The 20734-nt window shown below is 38.2% G+C and overlaps 1 protein-coding gene across 3 annotated transcripts in view; it reads left to right on the forward strand.

The window, feature by feature from the left end:
- Positions 1-19719, forward strand: part of Spata6l (spermatogenesis associated 6 like) — a 50718-nt gene extending 30999 nt beyond the window's left edge. For 2 of the 3 annotated variants that reach the window (XM_047525201.1, XM_047525202.1), the window contains exons 7-14: positions 11-88; positions 1452-1691; positions 4119-4221; positions 6948-6982; positions 7739-7926; positions 12622-12715; positions 13756-13857; positions 17665-19719. In XM_047525201.1, the coding sequence (XP_047381157.1) occupies positions 11-88; positions 1452-1691; positions 4119-4221; positions 6948-6982; positions 7739-7926; positions 12622-12715; positions 13756-13845 (828 nt within the window). In that variant the 3' untranslated portion in view covers positions 13846-13857; positions 17665-19719. The remainder of the gene's footprint in view (positions 1-10; positions 89-1451; positions 1692-4118; positions 4222-6947; positions 6983-7738; positions 7927-12621; positions 12716-13755; positions 13858-17664) is intronic. The other variant, XM_047525203.1, reaches the window with a different exon arrangement.
- Positions 19720-20734: the final 1015 nt, after the last annotated feature.

A 20734-nucleotide genomic window follows, 5' to 3' on the forward strand; every position in this document is an offset into this window, starting at 1 on the left:
TTATTTTTAGGGCATTGCTCCCAAATTAGAGTTTTCTACAAGGACAGCCATCCGAGAATGTATGTTTCTGCATAGAAACAGATTTCATGTAAGTATAATCAAAAGACAGCAGTAGAAAGGACAGCACTTTTCCCACAAACTTAAGATATTTATTCTGGAGTTACTTTACAAGTTTAGATGCAACTGAACAAATAGAAACCTGTAAAGTTTTTTGCTAGGTTTCTATATTCAAACCATTCACTCAGCCTATCACATTAGAGTGGATATGTTTGGCACATATTTGGTATGGTGTAGAACTGGGTAATTCAGACATTAAAATCACAAGTTTGACATAAGTAGATCATTTATTGTTCTGTTATTTTTATTGATCTTGGGAACAGTTCTGTTTCCTTCTTCTGCTGAGGCTGAACTTCGGAGTTGCTTCCATGGTCCATCTTTGGTAGGCATGAAGGTCTCAGGACATCTGTGCTCACCACCTCCACACTACTTTCTTCTTCACTCTTAATTTCTCTTCACCCTCATTTTTTTCACTTTTTCTTTTACCTTAATGCACACAGTTTCATAGCCATTAAAAATTCTTTCTAGGACCAGATGGAGAAGAAATGAAGATAAATTGTAAAGCTCCTTCAAATACTTTAGAACAAGGTAGAATAAAATTAATAGGGAAAACAAAATGCTTATCTCTAATCTTATGGTGGTCCTGGAAAATACCTTGAAATTATGAATGCAGATTAAGGGGCACTATTAGAAGGACAACTAATCTATGTAAATATCTATCAATTCTCACAGAATGGGAGAGCAATAATTAATTTTAAGGAAGGCATTAGGTACTTTTTTCCCTCCTATACTTGGGTTTGAACCCAGGGGCATTGATTTATATCCCCAGCCCTATTTATTTTATTTTGAGATAGGGTTTCACTAAATTGCCCAGTTTGACCTAAACTTGCCATTCTTCTGCTTCAGCCTCCCTGGTAACTGGGATTACAGGTGCTCCACCTTACCAAGCATATTAATTGCTTTTTAATTTCTCTTTATTAGTCCTCCATTCTCTCCAGTTTATTTGTGATGTGTTCATGGAAATTTTTCTGTCTTTCTCTTCCATTCTAGCATTTTAACTTGTTTAACTTCCTGATATAGGTGTGTCTTCTAAACATGAACTTTTAAAATGAATAACAAAAGTATCACATTTATTTTAGAAAATAAGGTAAGAAAAAAAGGACAAGATAAAAATAAAAATCACCTGTTAATCTTATCATTCTGAGATAAGCTTGACTTTTAAAAAAATTATATTCAATACACATACACATATTTTTTATTTTAAAAGATTGGGATCATACCATGTACATATAATTTTTTACATTTTTCACTAGTCGTGTTCAAAGTTCAGTTAAATACTGTTATATTTGGATTGAATTTTCCTTTATTTGAAAAAAAATATTTTTTGACTGCAGGAAGAAAAATATAAGACACGAATGCCTTTATCCACATCACGTGGACCAGTGTTCCCCTTAAATGATATAAAGATAAAGCCAAAGGAGAACAGTCCTGACAGACTGCCTAGAGGCCTGCAGCCCAGGACGCCTTCTCCATATTCCACTAGACGTTTCTTCCTAGAAAAACCAGCTCAGTCAAACCTTGGAAACAACTTCAAACTCTCTGGAGAAGGGAAGCCTCCATTCGTGGTTAGACATGTGAGCCTAAAATTATTTTTTGGAATACTTTGGAATGGTCAGGATGTAAATGATAATGTGAATAAAAGAAAGTTGGACCTTGAAAACAAATGGGTAATATTAAATAAAGAGGGAATTCAAATCAAGTAACAACTGTGAATAAATTATGTTCTTTCCTAGAATCATTTCCAGAAAGCTTCTCTAAAGGTATCTCATACAGAGAACTTGCTTGACAAATGTTAACATCCCTATTTTTAATTTTTAAAAATTATTCCTAGAGCATATTGCTGTATGATAGCTTGCTATTATTCGGAAGAGTCCTTGAACTGCTGGGAGTTGAAGATGTATAACACAGGATGGTGTGTACTCTATATCAATTCAAAACTGAAGTTTCATCAGTTTAAAAGAAAACTGCTTTGGTTTTCTCAATGAGATTGGTCACACTTTGAAGAGCAGGGAAAGTATGTTTTCAGGAAGAAGCAAGGATATGCCATACTCACAGCCATTAGAGTCATTTTAGATTTATCCTGCAGGAAGTAGTAAGTAAATTTAATTGCTTTAATTCTCTTAGTTTCTTTATATTTTTTTTTCACTGCTGTACCATAAAAGCAATGGAAAATATAACAAAGTTCAAGAAAATAAATAAACCATAGGCTCACTAACATAGTAAGGTCATTATTTCATTTAATTTGGTTCATTTTCTCCACCTTTTTTGTATTCATAGGCTTTATCAAAATTATAATTTTAGTGTATCTAGTGTATATACACCTTCATTTGTATATATATTTCAGTTAGCATTTTTGTGTGTGTGTGTGTGTCAGCGATTGAACCCAGGAACACTTAACCATTGAGCCACATCCCCAGTTCCCCTTTTTAATTTTTTATTTCAAGACAGAGTCTTGCTCAATTGCCGAGAGCCTCACTAAGTTGCTTAGGCTGACTTTGAACTTGTGATCCTCCTGTCTCAGCCTCCAGAGCTACTGGGATTACAGGTGTGAGCCACCATGAGCATTGTTTTGAAAGCATTTTCTATATTATTTTATACTCTTCATAAACACCATTCCATGTTCTAGTTAGTGACTTATTCTCCAGAATATTAACTACTGATAGTATGTTGATATTAAAGTCGCCAGTTGTGATGATTCTGTATTTGACAGACAGTGTGGCATGGTAAGTCTGAAAGTCAAGGTTCTGTTGAGATGATGGAAAAGTCATTGGTTTTTAAGTAGTAAGAACTTATTGCTAGAAACTACCAAATAGATAAACTACTTACAAATACTCTCTATTCAAAGATAGAGAAATACAGAAAAATTGTTTTCTTTTTGGTGGCTTAAGTAAAGCTCTCTGGCAAAAATATAGCAATCAACTTTTAAACATGGCTCCATAAAAATATTGTTGATTTAAGTTTATTGGACAGTATGATTCATTCTATTCCCAATAAATTTTTGTAAATTATAACCTTAGTCCATGCCATTATGGACTAAACAACCATAAATATGGTTAGGTTTCTTAGAGAATAAAAACTTGCTTGATATTTCTAGTATATAACATTCTTATACCACTTTTGCTATGTGCCACATTCTTTTCTAAGTGATTTTACATGCTAATTATTTTATTTAACTGGATTTCCTGATGATGTGATATTTACTTAAATAGAAACATTAACTTTAGAGGATCTGGTGTTGAAAAGATGGTAAATTCAAATGGATATATTTCTTTCTATTAACTTTCTTTAATTTTTTTAAATTTGTTCTAATTAGATGTACATGACAGTAGAATCAAGTAGATATATTCCTTGAAGTAACATTAAAAGTAGCATTATAACCTGACTTATGAAATAAGAAAATAACAGAAAATTTTAAAAATCCAATAACTTTGTATTATAGATATTCTGGAAGACTGTGTATTTCAAGTATTTTGATGTATTTTCAAATCATGTTGCTCAGTTTTTTGATAGGAAAATATGGTCAGTCACCTCTAGTAAAATAACATATTTATCACTTTTTTCAAGAATATAGACACTCAGACTGGAAGGGAATGTGGAAGTCTGAAAATCCCTTGCTCTCAGGGAGTCCCCTGCCTGCTGGGTCATCAGTGTTCATACTGATCTTCTTTTAAAATATCATGAAATAAAGCTTTGCTTGCTTCCTTCTCTGTGCTCTATCCTTACCAGTTACTAGAATGTTATTTGTGTCCAACATTAGTTCCTTATGCTAACATTTAGTTAGTATCTTCATATTCTAAACTCAATGAAGCTGTGGTGAAGATAGGGAGAGTTTCTCCTATTGGTTATAATGTAACATATTTGGAGGCTGATTTTTTTTTTCCAACCTTCTCTTCTCTGGTCTACATAATCAGTGATTGAGGCGGAGAAAGGCACTATAGGTAGTAAGGATGAGGGATAAAAACTACTCTAGATTCTAGTCTTATTTTTTCTTTTATTTTCAGGTGGACAGCACAAAGCCCTTTGGTGAAAATACTTCGGAGCATTATTCACAAAAGTCTAAAAGAAAATCTAAGTTTTCAAACTTTCCATTTACAATGAGAAGAGGTATTCAAGTTTCTTGTTACACATGTACATATTCTTATGAGAACCAGTATATTCTACTTATCTTCTTTCATTTTGAGGAATCCCAAGTTACACTGGATACTGTGGGCCTGATTGTCAAGGACTCTCCATCTGGGATGTTCCCAGAGGATGTTCCCATGGGGCTGAGGCATCTGAGGCTCCAAGCCATCAATTGGACAGTTCCCCTGCAATTGAAGGGGACGGTCCTGAGTATTGTTGCCCACCAAGTATTGCAGTTTTTCCCTAGCAGGGCTGGAAAAGCAGAGAACAGCCTGTCCTGGTGTGAACTCCTTGCAAAGGCACCATTGACAGCTAACAAGAAGACTATTTTGTTTGCTATTTCTCTGAGTGGGAAAGAGCAGACTGATAGTGATCAGGAGATATAGCATTTACAAGATTCCACATCAGTGAGGAGGAGAGCCAACTCTATCTGAAGCAGTTAGGTTAGGCAGGGGTCTCAAAACTTTAGATTTCAGGAAACTTTTCCATTTTTGAATATTATTGATGATCCCAAAGAGCTTTTGTTTAGGTGGATAATGTCTATCAATATTTAGCATGTTAGAAATTAAAACTAAGACATTTAAGAAATATAAAACACTAACAAATTCCATTTGCCATCAGAACAGTGATATTATGACATGTTATGGTAGCCTTTGTTAGGATTGTGAGAAAATGAGAGTGAAAAGAGCAAATCATGGCTTAGTATTATTATGCAAACAATTTGACCTTGCAAATTGATTAAAAGGTCTCTGGAACCCCTGGGGAGGTTTCTGGACTACACACTGAGAATTACTGGGTAAAGGCCTCCCTGGGTATCCTTTACCCTATGACTGTGATGTGTGAATCATTCAATAGTGAAGGTCAAGGCAGCAAATTCAACTATTCCTGAACTTAATCAAAATTATTTGGTTAGGAAGGGATGGTGGTGGCCCCTTTTCCCTTGCCTCTTGGTAGGACTGGCCTTGTCCCATTTCTGGCAATAAAGTTCCCTGTAATAGGCTTATAGGTTTGTAATCTTAGGAGGTTGCAGAGTCTTTTATGGCAACTCAGGCCAGTGTTCTTAGATTTTGGTGACTGTTTGATAGCAACAGACCAAGGTCAGAGTATAGGGTTTGAAGCAGAAAGTGCTTCATCACCTCTGACATTTAATTTAAGTTCTGTGAATTGAAAATCATCCACATAGCCTGTAAAAAACAGCACTGTCTTCCCTATTACAGTGAAATCAAGCAGAAGCAAATGTCCTTCCCTGGGGAGGATAAGTTGGGCTTAATGCTGGTTTGAGTAGGATGAGACTCATATATCACATAGCTCTCAGCCTTTGTCTTTTCTTCATCCTGGCCGGTGGAGAACTAAGGTTCTAGAAAAGTTACAGTATGTACCGGTCACACACCAATTTTTGACATACCTACATTTAGAGAAGATGTTCAGACCTCTGGGCTCAGATTCTTGGAATCCCCTGTAGCTTTCAAGCCAGGCCTTTGATTAGGTCATTTGTCAGCTCATCCAGGACTAAGGTAGAATAAAGCTGTGCTTCTCAAATTTGAATGTGCATTGAAATCACCTGGGGACCTTGTAAAACTTCATATTCTGATTCAGTAGGGCTGAGTTGGGGTCCAAGACCCTTTTTTTCCTAATAAGCCTCCACGTGATACTGATGCTGCTGGTCCATGGACTGTGCTTTGAGAAACCAGGGAACAAAAACCAGTCCCCTGTGCAAGCAGTGCCCAAAACCAGTGGCAAGGCCATTCCTAGGCCCTAGGATAGATTCGTGGCTGTCACTACAAGGGACCTTAGCATTGCTGATGCCCTGCCCAGCTCAGGATGGCAGAGGAGAGCTCCTGGGACAAGATGGACATGCACATATTTGTGTACTCAGAAGGAAACTTCCAGACTTTAAAAACCCATTTTTTAATGTCTTCCTCCCTACTACCAGTGGCATGGTCGGGGGGCATTGTCCATCCAGAAAAGGTCCTTTTTACTGCCTAAGCCCCAGTCACACTGGGGAAAGACAGGGAAGCCTTAGCATCATCTTATAAATATTTTATTTCAAAATCTTTTTTTTCCCAACCTGGAAAAATTCAACTTCATCTTAGTTTTCTCTGTGTATATTTATTGTTTCACTTCCTATCATCCTTAGCATTTCTGGTATTCTATATATTTCTCATAATTGTGATAATGATTTCCATTGTTGCTGCATTATATTTCTCTAAGCTTTTATGTATTCATTGTTTCAATTTAACATTTGTGTCTACCTTGGACAAATATACTCAAGAGCTCCTGCATAAATAATCCTATAAAAAACAAAGAAAATGGCAGAAGAGGCAGAGTATATGAATTTTATTTTACACCCACATTACTTTCTTTTAGGTTCTGGGCACCTAGGCAAATAGTTTTTTTCTGCCTAAGACTGCTTAGAGGTGTTGAAATTACTGCTTCACTTTAGGTTTGCTTTTACCCTTATCCTTCCCATATGTGATGTCATTAAAATATAACCTCACTGTTGATCTCAAGAGGGCAGAAAAAGATAGAATTGCAGTGACTAAAGGGAGGTTTAAAAGTGATAGTGTAATTTACAAGGGAGCATTTAAGTTCGTTAATAACTCATTCATTGTCTAAAATTTATATACTGCTGTGGAATAAATGTAACAGCAGTTTTAGGGCTAATGGTAATAATGAGTCATTCAAACACCTGTTCCTCTTTCTTCTAGCTTCTTCTCTTGACAGCATTGCAGCAAACGTAAAGGTAATTTTAGAAGTAGCATTTGTAAAATGATTTATTTCCAGCTATATTATGTCAATTACTGGGTTTTCTGCAATCAGTGGTGGAAAATGTATTTCTAGTTAGTGCTGCTCATGTGGATATGCTTTAGTTTAACTAGGGTTTATGCAAAGAGGTGCTGAGGCTACGCTGTACCCTTTGTTTTGAGGCTTATTGGTTTCCTCCCCTCTTTTCATTTGTAGGATGAGTTACCTAGGAGGGTGTATCTAGTGGGCCCAGTACCCACTTTATCAGTAGTGATTTTCATTGCTTTTTTTGTAATTGAATACCTTTATACATAGAGGTGGTAAATCTCTCATTCTTGAAGTTTGATTGGTTTGTCAAAGTGAAGGCTCAGACTTCTATGGTACAACTTGAGAATATATATATGCAAAGAAAATTGAATATACTTTGCTTCTTATGCCATAGCATTTAAATATTTTGTAAATATATATTATGTTTTCCAGACTAATAATCCCCCAACCTCAGAAATCAAAGTCAGAGCATTAATTTATTTTGGCCTATTAATATATGCCAAACATAAAGGCTTTGGCTTATTTTTCCTTGACCTTAACTCCTGAGCATTTTGTCTGTAGTCTTCTGCATTGCAGTTCCTCTTTCATTTGCAGGGACAAATATTTTATCATCTTACTCCCAGTTCTTTTCCTTGTCCCACCCCACCCCTGGCTCTAAGCAAACAAAACAAAAAATAAAGAATAACGCACAACTATTGTCACTCAGGTTATCAAAGAGCCAGATGAACGGATTATTTTAAGGAATGAATCACCATCAAGTTTAAATTCGAGTAAGTTTGGAAAGCCCTTGCCCAGGAACCAAGGGGATGCCGATTTCCACCACGAAACTCCATTTGCAACCTCTCAGCAATCCAGCTCTCCCAGCCCTCTGGATCAGCCCCTTCTCCAAGAAAGGTTAGCAGCAAGCACTCATCTCTGCTTGAAGTGAGCACTGTGGTCTGGTGGTAAATAAAGCCCAGTCACTTCATTAGTTTGCTTTCTGGTGATACCTTGATATGAAAAAAAAAATGACTGTTCCTTTTAAAATCTACCCAAAAGTCAGAATTGAGCCTTTTCTCTTGCCTCTGGAAAGTGTATATCAGGAAATGGATAGGCAACTAATTGGTATAGATACTATTTATCTATACATTTTTATCTATTGTAAATTTTAAAATTAAAGCTCTTTATTTCACCAGTATAAGTGTCTTTGTTATAGAAAGTTTAGAAAACAATGGACAAAAAAAAATGTTGCTCATAGTCCTACGAAAGAAGCATATTAGCATGTAGGTATATTTTCTTTTTCTAGATATAGTTTCTTTCTTTCTTTGTCTGCATTATTATCACAGATAATCAAAATACATTTGCATATGTCTGGAAGACAGACCAGAGAGCAAAGAGCTAGAACCTTTATTTGCCAAACTGCAGTCTATGGGAAGATGACCAAGCAAACACTCTGCTTGGGTCTGCCCTGGGTTGAGCTCTGCAAGTCTTATGTTCTGGGAATCTACTGAGTCTTAGGCAAGCCAGCACAGGTGGTCACCTTAACTGAAAATAATATTTGAAAGATAGCTATTTTGTAGGAAAGATATGCCCATCTGCTTTCTCTGTGTTACTAGTGAACAGAATAATAAAGAAATGCCCATACCAAAATAATACTATTGGTCACAAAGGAATTCATAGTAAATTGGCCCTGAGATTTTAACAGGATTTATATAAAGTTTGAGAAAAGTGGTAATCCATTTTTAGTGTTTTTCAGAAATGATAGAATAACTATATTAAAATATTAACTCATTTAAGGAAACCTGGTAATTATTTTAATAATATTTATTAATGTATGGTGAATTCTTGATTATTGATTTTATTGGGAAATAATACAATGTAGATTTTTAAAAACCAGCATTGTTATATAGGTATAGGTAGTAGGAGACACATTTATGACTCTGTGCTTGGCCTCCACTGGCTTCTTACTTATACTCTTGCCACCAGAATGAAATATAGTAGATTGGCAAAATGGGAGGTTATCAGAGACTTGTAGAGAATTGATTTGAAATGGAGTGTGGGAAGAACCTTTAATTGGTGGTGATTGGGAGACTTGGGCTCTGATGCTTGTCTTTATATAAGTGCTATTTGATCTTACACAAATCTCGACCTTTTAGACCTCAGTTTTGTCATCCTTAAGATGAATGTGATGATCAAAGGTCCATCTTCATTCAACCAACAAGGGCTTCTCTGCTGCCAGAATTGGGGAAAGCCCACAGCTTTTCTCCATGTGTTTATTTATATATATCTTCCAAACTCCTTAGAATCAGTGCAGCAAGCTTTTCTGAGAGACTGAACTGAGTATGCAATTTTTGGGCAACTGTTAACTGCCATGTACCCAGCCATGACATGTCTCTGCTTCCTGGTTGCTTATGTACTAGATGGGAAGGCAGAGAGAACCCCATCCCACTAAGTATGAAAAGGATTGTGGTATGTACTTAATGGAAGTACATTTCAAATGCGGAGGAAAGACAGAGTAGGAGGAGATTAATTCCTTCTCAAAGGAGATCTGGGAAGGCCTTGTTTCTCCTTCAGCTTGTGAAATGACTTATGAATTCATTCAATGAGACTTTTATGAGTGTCTATATAGAGCAGGTCAGAGATCCTCAACTCTGGATGACATAATTGCCTCATGATTTTTGAGTCAATATCAGTTGCAATTGGAATTGAGTGTGTGGTTAGAATGTGGAATCTCTATGGTTAAAAGAGTGTCTCAGAGGGAATACAGGACATTAACCAATCTGCTCGGCCCGGAATGAAGACACTTAACATACTATTTATTTCTCCTGATCTTGAGAACTTTCGACCTAGCACAGAATGAAAAAGAAAGAAAAAAGGTGTACAAAGAGTTTTCTACAGGCAGAACTTTGTGAATAGAGCAGGCAAATGCTATTAGAGTATAAAGGAGGAGAATGGCCCTTTTGGAATGTTTTGTGGAAGAAGGAGCATTTTCATGTGGGCCCTGAGGAAGGAGACTGGTTATGATACAGTTAATGGAGGTGGGGACTGGGAGGTAAGATGGTAGGACACTGTTGGCCTCCAGGTTTGGGGGGCAGATAGTGAATGTCAGTGTTCAAGGATCTGAGGGGCAGGGGACCATGGATGCCAACCTAAGGAATCTGGGCCGTGCTTGGAAGATAGTGGGGAGCTTTTGCAAGGTCGCCTTTAGGAAGCTGAGTCTTCAGGCCAGAGTTTTATTAGCTATCTCTAATGAGACAGAAAATTCTGTGTGTCCAAAGTCACTCCAAGCAGATAATTGGACTATGAGTTTGTAAATCAGGCCGTGATCCACAATGACAAAGAATGACATGGTCACAGAAAGGCCATCCAGTTTGCCTGTGGTTGTCCTGATTTTAGGCCCCAAAGTTCTGCTTCCTGGGAAACCTCTGGGTCCTGGGTAATCCAAGAGAGGTGGTTACCTTAACTCCAGAGAAGTGGCCCCAAATATAATATTTTTAAGGCAGCTGTTTTGATTGGAGGATATACCCTTCATATACTTGAGGAACACCTCATTTCCCATCGACTTTAGAGTGATTACAAAGGCAGACTCCTGGAACATAAGGGGTTACCAGCACTTTGTTCCCACCTCACCAGTTGTTCTTTTCACAGCAGCACCATCAGGACCAGTTTCTGTGCCCAGATCACAAGGGTGTATGAGCAACACGTCTTGAGATTCTCCTAGCTTAATACTGAAATCAGTAAGATCCCTCATAGAGATGATTGGGAGCCAAGTTTTGGAGTGAGATTCAGCTCAAGGGTTGAGTGGAAGAAGTGCAAAGTCCTTTAACTATCGGGGTAAAAATAGTAGTCCCAAAGGTTAGAGGAACACTCTCAAGCCCCACTCTCATCTCTACCACACGGATAGTATCACACTCCTTCAACACACATCCTCGTACTTCCTTCCACATGAGGAGAAGGTGAATTACACAGACAAGGCTGTAATAAAGACCTAGCACTGGGCCTGTCTGCTGGCTCATCATTCTCAAAGAATAGATTCTCAAATGTAGAATAGATTGTATGTAACATGCAGCATATACATTTACATTGTATGCAAATGTGGAAATTACTTTGGTACTTTGAGACCTATGAAAAAACACACACAGTGTCTAGCCGGTAGCTATTTTTAAATGTTAACTTTATTTATAGCTTCAAAACTATTTCTATTCCTTCCCATTAAACATTCCTGGAGAAGTTTAAAACTGATATATGTGATTATTTCTTTAACACAGCAGTGCTTTAGGGGATGCTTTTGTTTGCTGCAAATTGTTTTTGTGGGTTCATAGTGGATTTGAGGAGAGTCTTTCCTACTCTTGGCCTTATCTCCCTGGAAACCAATGGGATATGCTTGTTACAGAGAGACTTGCAATCAGAAGCTGAATGGGCCTGGAACATGCAGAGGGGCAACTGTGCAGGAGTTACTAGCTTAGTGGTTATAACAATTGTATTCCTGCCATTTCCAATGTTTGTCAAAATTAATAGTAGAGAATGCTTTTATCTAAATTGCTAAAATTCTTTAGGCATTTTTAGGAAAGAGCATCTATCCTTTTCATTACCAAATTGCTACATACACTTTTAGTTTAGTTTGACTACAGAATTTAGAATTTGGTACCCACCTCATCCCAAATATGAGTGAGTGAGTGAATGAATGAATGAATGAATGAATGAATGAATTCACTGCTCAAGCAACGTTCTTTAAATACCTACTGTGGTATCCAGTACCTGCTCTTTCTGGGATGAGCTGTTAACCAGAGTCCCATTTCAATTTCAGTCTTAGGAGTGTAGACAGACATGAACCAGATAATAACAAGTGTTCACTGGTGGAAGTGCTAGGAGTGTGATGTGGGGAAATGGAACTCCAAGTGCCTGGGATGGAGCAGCTGACCTCCTCTAAGGGCTCAGAGCTCAGGCAGGACTCTCTGGGAAGTCAGCAAAAGAACCAAACCCAGAATTATAGTTAAGAGTTAATAAGAGTAGGGATAGGAATTGGGAGGTGGTGGTGTTGTAGGCAGAGTTTTGGCAAAACCTAGGGAAGGGCAAAAATGTTCCATGTTTGAAGAACTGAAGGACACCATCAGGCCTGTGGTTAAGTTTGGGGTCCATGAAGCCTCAAGTAAATGAGATATAAAATAAAAATCCTTGTGGTAGAAAACAAGAGATTAAATTTTATGTGAAAAATTGAGGAACTGAAAATGTAAATGTAAAAGTAGGATTTCTTCATTAGAGAACCAAATTGCTATATACACTTTTAGTTTAGTTTGACTATAGAATTTAGGATTTGGTACCTACCCCATCCCAAATATGAAAAACACAGCGAAGTCCAAAGAAGCAAAGAATTAATTGCTCCTAGCACCACACTCAAATACAACCATTTTTAATATCTTGGTTGTTCCTGTTCCCTAGTGCTTTCTTATGTATAAATTTAATAGTCATTGAAATCATATGATGCATACCATCTTGCATGTTTCTGTTTTTTCTTATGATTAAGTATCAACCCATGTTGTTATGTACTATTAAGACAGTGTCCTTTTTAGTAGCTGTATAATACTCCACTCTGTTTACTCTGCTGAGCAGGTTCCATCCTGGTTCTCAGTCCACATGGAAGAAGATCCATGAAAGGGTATGCAGTCTTCTGACATCCCACAGAGCTCAGCAGCATGCAAATAAGGTTAGGAGTTCTGATAAAACTAAATCTTTGATGACAAGGTAATAAGGGAACTGGAACTTGCAATCTAGTGGGGGAAGCACACATTAATCAAGTAACTACAGGGATAGAAGTAAAACTGTGACACCAAGAAAAGTACCAGGTGACCTGAGAGTATGCAGTAGGGGTATGTGAGTGGTGAAGAGTCTGGGAGGAAGAGAAGGAGGAGCTTAGATCTGAGGAATGAGTGGCAGCTACTTTAGTGCACAGCTTTCATCAAATGGAGGTCCTGTGATGGGGTCCTTTTAAAGGACTGAGAGAAGACGTTCTAACTGGTCTGCAGCACATTTCCTTCCCTACACGTGGGAACCCAGACCAGAGAAGAATAAAGTTGTGTGTGTGGTCTGTATAAGGCTACAATATAGAAGAAAGTTTTTCTAAAATTTAATAAGGTGATTTTTGACTGTTTGACATATGGGGGATGTTAAGAGCATTTCTGATCCATTGGTAGATATATCCAGGACCTTGTGCGTACCACAGACTTACAACTAAGTCACCTTTAACTTAATGCAAAAGAATGCAAATGAATGGTTAACAGTATCCTCCATATCTGGGTATAACCATGTTGTATTTGTCACCTTGACTTGTTAAATACTGACATATACTAAATTTATGGTATGACACTTACAGATGGATATTGATTACTGTAACCATGAGAGTAGTGGATTACTTTACTTCATCTTTGTGAAGTCATTGGTTTTACTCTAATTCCCAACCTTTTTAAGGGAAGGAAGGAAGGAAGGAGGGAAAGGGGGAGGGAAGGAGAAAGGAAGGAAGGAAGGGAGGGAAGGAAAAGAATGAAGTAAAGGAAGAAAGAAAAGAAGGAGGGAGAGAGGAAAGGAAAGAAAGAAAGGAAAGGAAGGAAGGAGGGAGGAAAGCTACATACATACAGCGAACCCCACATATCTGGCATGTATGGGATATACACACAAAAACCACACATTGGGTATTACTGGTCTCTATTACATGATGGCAATACAGTTGCTGGATGTGTTTTGTTATAGGAAGATTCCACCTTTGAAGTAAATGATGATCTTGAAGGACTAGACTACTCTGTAAAGAAGTACCCACTGTATGAACAGGGATATTTTTAACTGCTGTCACATGTAAGTAAGAAGCTTAAGTACTTACCATCTTTTTGCTAAAAGAATTGAAGTTTCCTGCTATCAATGAAGACTAAAAAGTGTTTTGGACAGAAGACCTTGGGGAGACCTAAAGGCTGTGTTCTTCCTTCAACCAATAAAACTCAGTAAAGAATAATAGTACATATATCTCCCAGCTCTCTTGCCTCCTGCCTACCCACTCTCTTTATCTAAGGGACCCTTGGACTTCTTTGAGCTCCTTGAACTAGGGTCCTTTGTACCTGTTGCTTTCTCCATGTGGAATTATTCCCAACTCTGCCTGGGTAACTTCTGTTTGTCCTTCAGGTCTCAGGACTTTCCATGACACTCCGTCCTTTATAACCCCCTGCACTTTCCTTTCATTAAGTGTGACACAGTTTATTATTATTATTTACAATCAGTCTCTTCTACTAGAATTAAACCTTCACGAGACCCAGGACTGTGTCTCTGTTGCTTGCCACTTTAAATCTAGCATTTCATGCAACACCAGGAATCCCATTTAACTTTTAAGACATACTTGGCTATCTGTCCTCAGTAAGAACCTGCCTTGCCACCCTCATTCTGCCTTTATTCCTGCATCACTGTGGTGACTGCTTAGTAAACTTTCTTATAAGTGAATGTCAAACAAGATACCAAGGTAACTCTATCTCATATTTCAATTCAGATATGTGGCAAAGTAGTTGGTCACTTTGTGGGCTGTTCATCATTTCTCAGCTATTCTCTTATTTTTCCCTTTCTGACTCAGGCCAAGAATAATAATAGTTCTTCCTTTTAGGGTGGTATTTTTGCCTGTAGATAATTGAAAGCTGCTTTCTGTGGATGGGTGTGAAGCTGGGAAATTCCTGTACTGCCATCCTGCTGCCCAAAGTCTTAGCTCTTCCTTATCAGATGCTTCCTAAATGCCAAGAACTTGTCCAAACACTTCACATGTATTAAATAGATTCTTACTTCCCACAACAGCCATATGAGATGGCTACTATTGTTTGTTCCATTTTATAGAGGAACACTGAGGCACTGAGAGATTTTAGGTACCTTGCTCAAGGTTTCATGTCTAGTGAACGGTGGAACTGACAATATGAACGTGGGAGCCCATCTTCGTAACCATTGACAGGAGAACTCTGGGGACCACAGGTGTATAAATAAGAGCCCTTTGACACCAAACGAGGGTTTTTAGACACTGCCCTTGGATATCTCCTAGTAAGATCCTATTGTGTTATATTATATGTTCCTCACTCCAGCAAAATCAAAATAACTGAACCTTTTCAAACAATAAAGGAGTATGGGATGCCCTGTTAGGTTTCACTATAGTCAGGCTCCTGAAAGTCTGCTTTAAGGATCATTTTTGCTTTAGGGCACAATTAACCTTGCCCCAGGGCTGACCAGGTCTCCTCATCTTCATCACAAAAGAATGTGGAGGACACCTCAGTGTGCATTCTGCAGGCTTCTACTTTAGAACGTTCTGCTTGGTAGATTAAAGGATTCTGGGCCACTTAATCTCTGGTCATGAAAACAGTCATCTAGGCATTTATTAGGTTGTTGCACAGAACATAGCCCATGTAATTACCAAATACCAAATTGCATTGAATTTCAACATGGGTAGCATCAAGCTACCTAAAGCCTGAACAAGCTGATGTGGACACTGATATGAGGGAACTCAGAAGAGGTAAAAGAAAAAAGCCATCAATTCTGTCTTAGAAATGGATTCCCTACAAAACAGGAGTCGTCCTCCTGTGGTTTCTAATATGCTCCTAAATTTTTTTCTAGAAACTCCCCATTCTATTCTTTCACCAACTCCACTATTGGACCATGCATTCCTAGTGAGACAGGGGTCCTGGAGGGCCATGTTAGGGAGGTTCTTGTGAAACCCAGGTGACTCTGACCAGTCTTAAGCAAACAGGGCATTTATATGAGCAGCACTTCTCTAGCTAGGGAAGATCCAAACAAGCAAGGTCAAATAGACAAAACAGCATAGTTACAGTCACTCCTGAGGGCTGGGAAGAGGATACCTATGGCACACTACTCTCCTGATTGCAGCACCAGTTTCTGTCCCATCCCTTCTCCATATCAGCTCTTTCATTGTCAGTCAGCTTTCCCTCTAATGGCTTTCAAAATCCCAGGGAAACAAAAAAACGAGTGGTTTTTAACCATAAAAAAAAAAAAAAAAAAAAGAGAGATTCTTGAACCCAGAATGGTAAGTCCAAACTATCTGGCCACAATGGAGGCAAGAAATGGGTAGAAGGCATTGGAATACATCTTTTTTTCCCTTATTGTGGATGTTCTGGGACTTGGTACTTTTGACATAAAATGAATCATCCCCTGCACACTCTAAAATGGTGAATATTACAACGACAACAAAAAAACCTCCTACAAACCCTCCAGATTCCTCAGGTTATCCCTCGTTCTCTTGGCTAGGGAGGGCATGATGACCTCTATGCCATGGCCCTTACCAAATGTGTGAATTAACTGCTCATGTCTGTACATTCAGAATCCATTTTTGAGGAAGTGCTTACACGGCCATCTATGAAACTCCTTGTCCCTAGGCACTCAGGCCCCCTGCCTTCTATGCGGAAGGGGAGACTTAGCAAACTGCACTAGGTCTGGCCCACTGGGCTCTCCATCCCTGTGAGCATCTACCCACCAGTGATCCCTTGTTCCACCTGTGACTGGCCCTCAGGGAGAGTGAGAGGGAGGTTCCTTATAATACCTCCAGCCAGATGGTTGGAGAAGAACTCAGGCCTGGATTTCCTCAGACCCAGGGAAGAATTGTATCCCTAAACATGGTCTAAAATTGAAGAATAACAAAAAAGAAATACATCAAGAAAAGATAAAGGACATAAATAAATTGAAGTGCTGGTTTCGGATCCTGTTATAGCTCATTAGGTAGCTGGTATGGCGTCTAATCTCACCTATCTCCACTGGGCAGGGATCATTTAACATCCTCTCATAGGGCCCTCAGCACTGCTGTGAAGTCAAGCTGATAGCAAACCAGCCTCCACTGCTGAGCCGTGCCACTGTTCAGGGCTCTTCCTCTCTGACTTGGTCACCTGTTTCTGAGGGATTTGGTGGCTTGTGGGAACTGAGGCAATAGATAATGATGCTTCCTTTATTCTAGGAGCTCTTGGTCTTATCAGAGACCAACAGACCACATAGGCAGTGATCACCCACCCAAATCAGAAGCAAATTTCTGGGTCAGCAGTCTTCAATGAGCTTTGGAATCAACTGAGGTGCTTTGAAAAATTTACTAATTCACTCCAGAACAATTTAATTTGAATCTATATAGGTGATGCCGTATTTTTATAAGATCTCTAGAAGAGTCTGCTGCACATTTGGAATTGAGAATCTCTGCAACAGACTGAGTTTCTTGAGGATGGGAAGTTTGGAACACCCGGAGTTCCATACTTAACCTCCTCTGTGCTCAACAATAATTGCTCTGTAGCATACAGTTAATTGGAGTATGTTTAACAGTTCAACAGTTTGTTCTGATCATTTACTGCACACATGACTAGTACCAACTCTCACAACACCAGGAGGTAGATACTCTGAGTATTGTCTTCCTGACAATATTATTTGACAGAGAGGTCAAATAACTTGCTCAAAGTCGCACAGGTGTGCACTGCCCTATTCTGCACTGGCAGTCTAGGGGAAGAGGCTCAGAGAACAAATGATCTCATTTGTTTTCATTGGCAGAGATCGAGAAGAGCTAAATGCCTAGATTAGAGTAGTATGAAGTTATATTTTTCTCCTTTGTGGTGTTGAGTGGAGTAATGGAGTGTGATGTCTCATATTTCACAGAGGAAATGAATGAAGGCTGGAGGAGGGATCATGAAGAGCTTTCTCATCAAGACAACCTACACATCCTTGGAGAAATGAACAACAATATTTATTGTCTGAATTGACTTACCGGGGTCTAATCCCCTTTAAATCAAACCCTGTATTCAGTCTTTTGCTCCCAGGTAAGAGTTGTTGATTAAAGTGTTTGCTGTTTGGGGCTCACATTTTCTTGTCACCTGGAACATTTGTATTTTGTTTGTTTGTTTTGAGCATGAAATTGAAAATAAGAATAATTGGGTGGCAGGTGCTTTTCCATTTGAAAAGCACTTCTCAGAATTTTGACAAAAATGTCAAGATGCCTTTTTGGCTGCTTTTTATTTTTGTCAGTGGATATGTTCATGAAAAGCTGATCTCCCCCTCCCTTCTCCCCTCTTTCTCTCCCTCCCTTCCTTCCTCTCTCTCTCTACTTAAATTTTATATGAGCCAGAGTAAGTTGCTATTTGGAGGAATAACCTGCTAAATCCTACAGAAAGACTTTCAACCTGATTTTCTCCTTTTGGTAAATCTGCTTTTGTTTTTAATGTTAGGTTGGATTCATATGAAATACCCTTAAAATGTACGGAAAGAGAATTATATCTGGAAAAATTCAGATCTTGTTTTAGTGGTTGAATTTCTATGATTAATTTCTAAGGGAGGCAGTGTCTTTGGATTATAGTTTAATAGTTTAACTGTTCCATTCCCAACCCTCCCCCCCTTTTTTTTAAGCCCTAGCAATTCTTAATAAATTTAGATGAAGAACAAAACCTTTCTCAAGCATTATTCTCAAAGAACTACTTTAAGTAAATAGGTTCCACAGAAAGGACTGCCCAAACCAGACTTTAAATTAATTAGTAGGGTGCCTTCATGAAATGCTTACGTAGTTTGAGGAAGCAGGAAGAGGAAGCGGATGGGAGGAAGGGGTACTAGAAGCACATTTGTTTTCATGGGTACAGATCCAGAGAAGAGGGGGCCTGAAAATGGAAATCTTTGTCTTTCCTTCATATTATAACCTTAGCATCTTCTTCTTTCATACTTGGTATGGTCTAAATGTTTACGTCTTCTCAAAATGTTGAAATCCTACCCCTCAAGTTGGAAGTATTAGGAGGTGGGGCTTTTGGGAAAGTAATTTGTTCATGAGGGTGGAATCTCGTGAATGAGATTAGTATCCTATAAAATAGGCCCAGGGAAGCTCATTTGTCCCTTCCACTACATGTGAGGTTGAAGTGAAGTGGTGCCATCTACAGACCAGGAAGAGGGCCCTTACCAGTTTCCAAATGTACTAGTGCCTTGACCTTGAACTTCCTGGCCTCCAAAACTGTGAGAAATAAATTTCTTATGTTTAGAAGCTGCCCAGTATTTGGTATTTTGTTATAGTATTTCAAATGAACAAAGACAATATACTAAAATCCTTTTAGTTTTTACAAGATACAGTGAGAACTAGGTTTTCTTTTCTCATTATGACCACAAGAATTGGTTTGTTAGGTAAATTAGGAAAACAAAAGTAGAAAAATGAACTCTCAAAACAAAAACAAAACTCATTTATCTCATCCCAGAGTTCCAGTTAATTAAAGGCATATAACAAGCATTCCACCTTTAAAAGCAGATAAAATACGTTTAAATTACGTGTACTTATAAATGTTCTTGATACCTCTGGAACTACAATCGTCAATTTATTATTTTGATGTTACCTTTAAGTAGACATCAAAATTTTAAAAAACACTGTGTTACATTAAGATTAAGCTATGATTCTCAGAAAAGGTCCATTTATATAAAGTTTTTTTTTTTTTTTAACTAAAGTATACCTTTTTCCTCACTCTCTGATCTATTAATTATATTATTTAAATTATTTTTATTTTAACTTTTTACTTCTCAAGGAATTATTTAAGTTTTGAGGAGTCATCTTAGGGCCAGGGATGCCATTCAGATATTTTGTTTTTGGATAATGTAACAGCATGAAAATTTTGTCATGTATTGGGGTTTGGATTGCTATATGAGGATCTGTGTAATTCAACATAATAAAAAAAGAATTTCCACCTATCTTACTTCGGTTTATAATTTATTTCTTGACTTTCACAGTCGAAGATCTGTCAAATCCTGGACCATAATTTACAAACATGTTTTATGAGATTGCAGAGGATCCTGGGATAATCTCCTATGGGAACATGGGCATAAGCAAAAGCTGCTATACAATGAGACCTTATAAGGCCTGTATTATAAAAGAGGTTTTTAAAAATGAGTATGAATGATATATATACATAAAAGAGATGGTAGGTTTTAAGTGAAAAATTTGAGAAACTTGATGTATTATGTATTTGAGTTGCATGCCAGGTTTTTCTCAATATAGCCATGAAACCACTCAATGAGTTCCATTAAAAGGGGCCCTCTCATCGTCTGATGGGCATTCTGGGGAGCAGGACATTCCATCTAGTTCATGCTGTTATCAACAAATCTGCTAGTATCTCCAGGTGGGACTACTCCCCTTCCCTGATTGGGGGTTCCAACCCAGAACTACTTGAGAACTTTCAGATTGTGTTAGTTTTCTGCTGTAGTGGAAGAATACTTGAGACAAACAACTTAAAAGTGGAAAGCTTTATTTTGGCTCATGGTTCAGAAATTTCAGTCCATGGTCAGTTGGCTCCATTGCTATGTGAGGTAGATCATCATGGCGGAGAGGGTGTGGTGGAGCAGATCTGTTTAACTCATGGAATCAGAAAAGCAGGGAGAGAGAAAGAGTAAAGGGGTCTGGGACTAGATGAACCCTTCAAAGTCATTCCCCTAGTGATCTACTTCTTTCAACTGGGCCCTACCTCTTAATAACCCATTTAGCTAGAACTCATCAGTGAATCAATCCATTGACGAAGTTAGTGACTTCATGATTGAATCATTTTCCCAAAGCCCCACCTTCAAATATTGTTTCATGGGAGGCCAAACCTTCAACAACAAGAGCCTTTGTGGGACATTTCAGGTCCAAACCACAACACTGGTCTTGGGGGAAATTCCCTGTCCTTGCTTGCTTGCCCTGGGAATCCTGCCAACAATGATAAGAGCTGCC

The sequence above is a fragment of the Sciurus carolinensis genome, chromosome 14 (genome assembly GCF_902686445.1).
Source record: "Sciurus carolinensis chromosome 14, mSciCar1.2, whole genome shotgun sequence".
Lineage (NCBI taxonomy): Eukaryota > Metazoa > Chordata > Mammalia > Rodentia > Sciuridae > Sciurus > Sciurus carolinensis.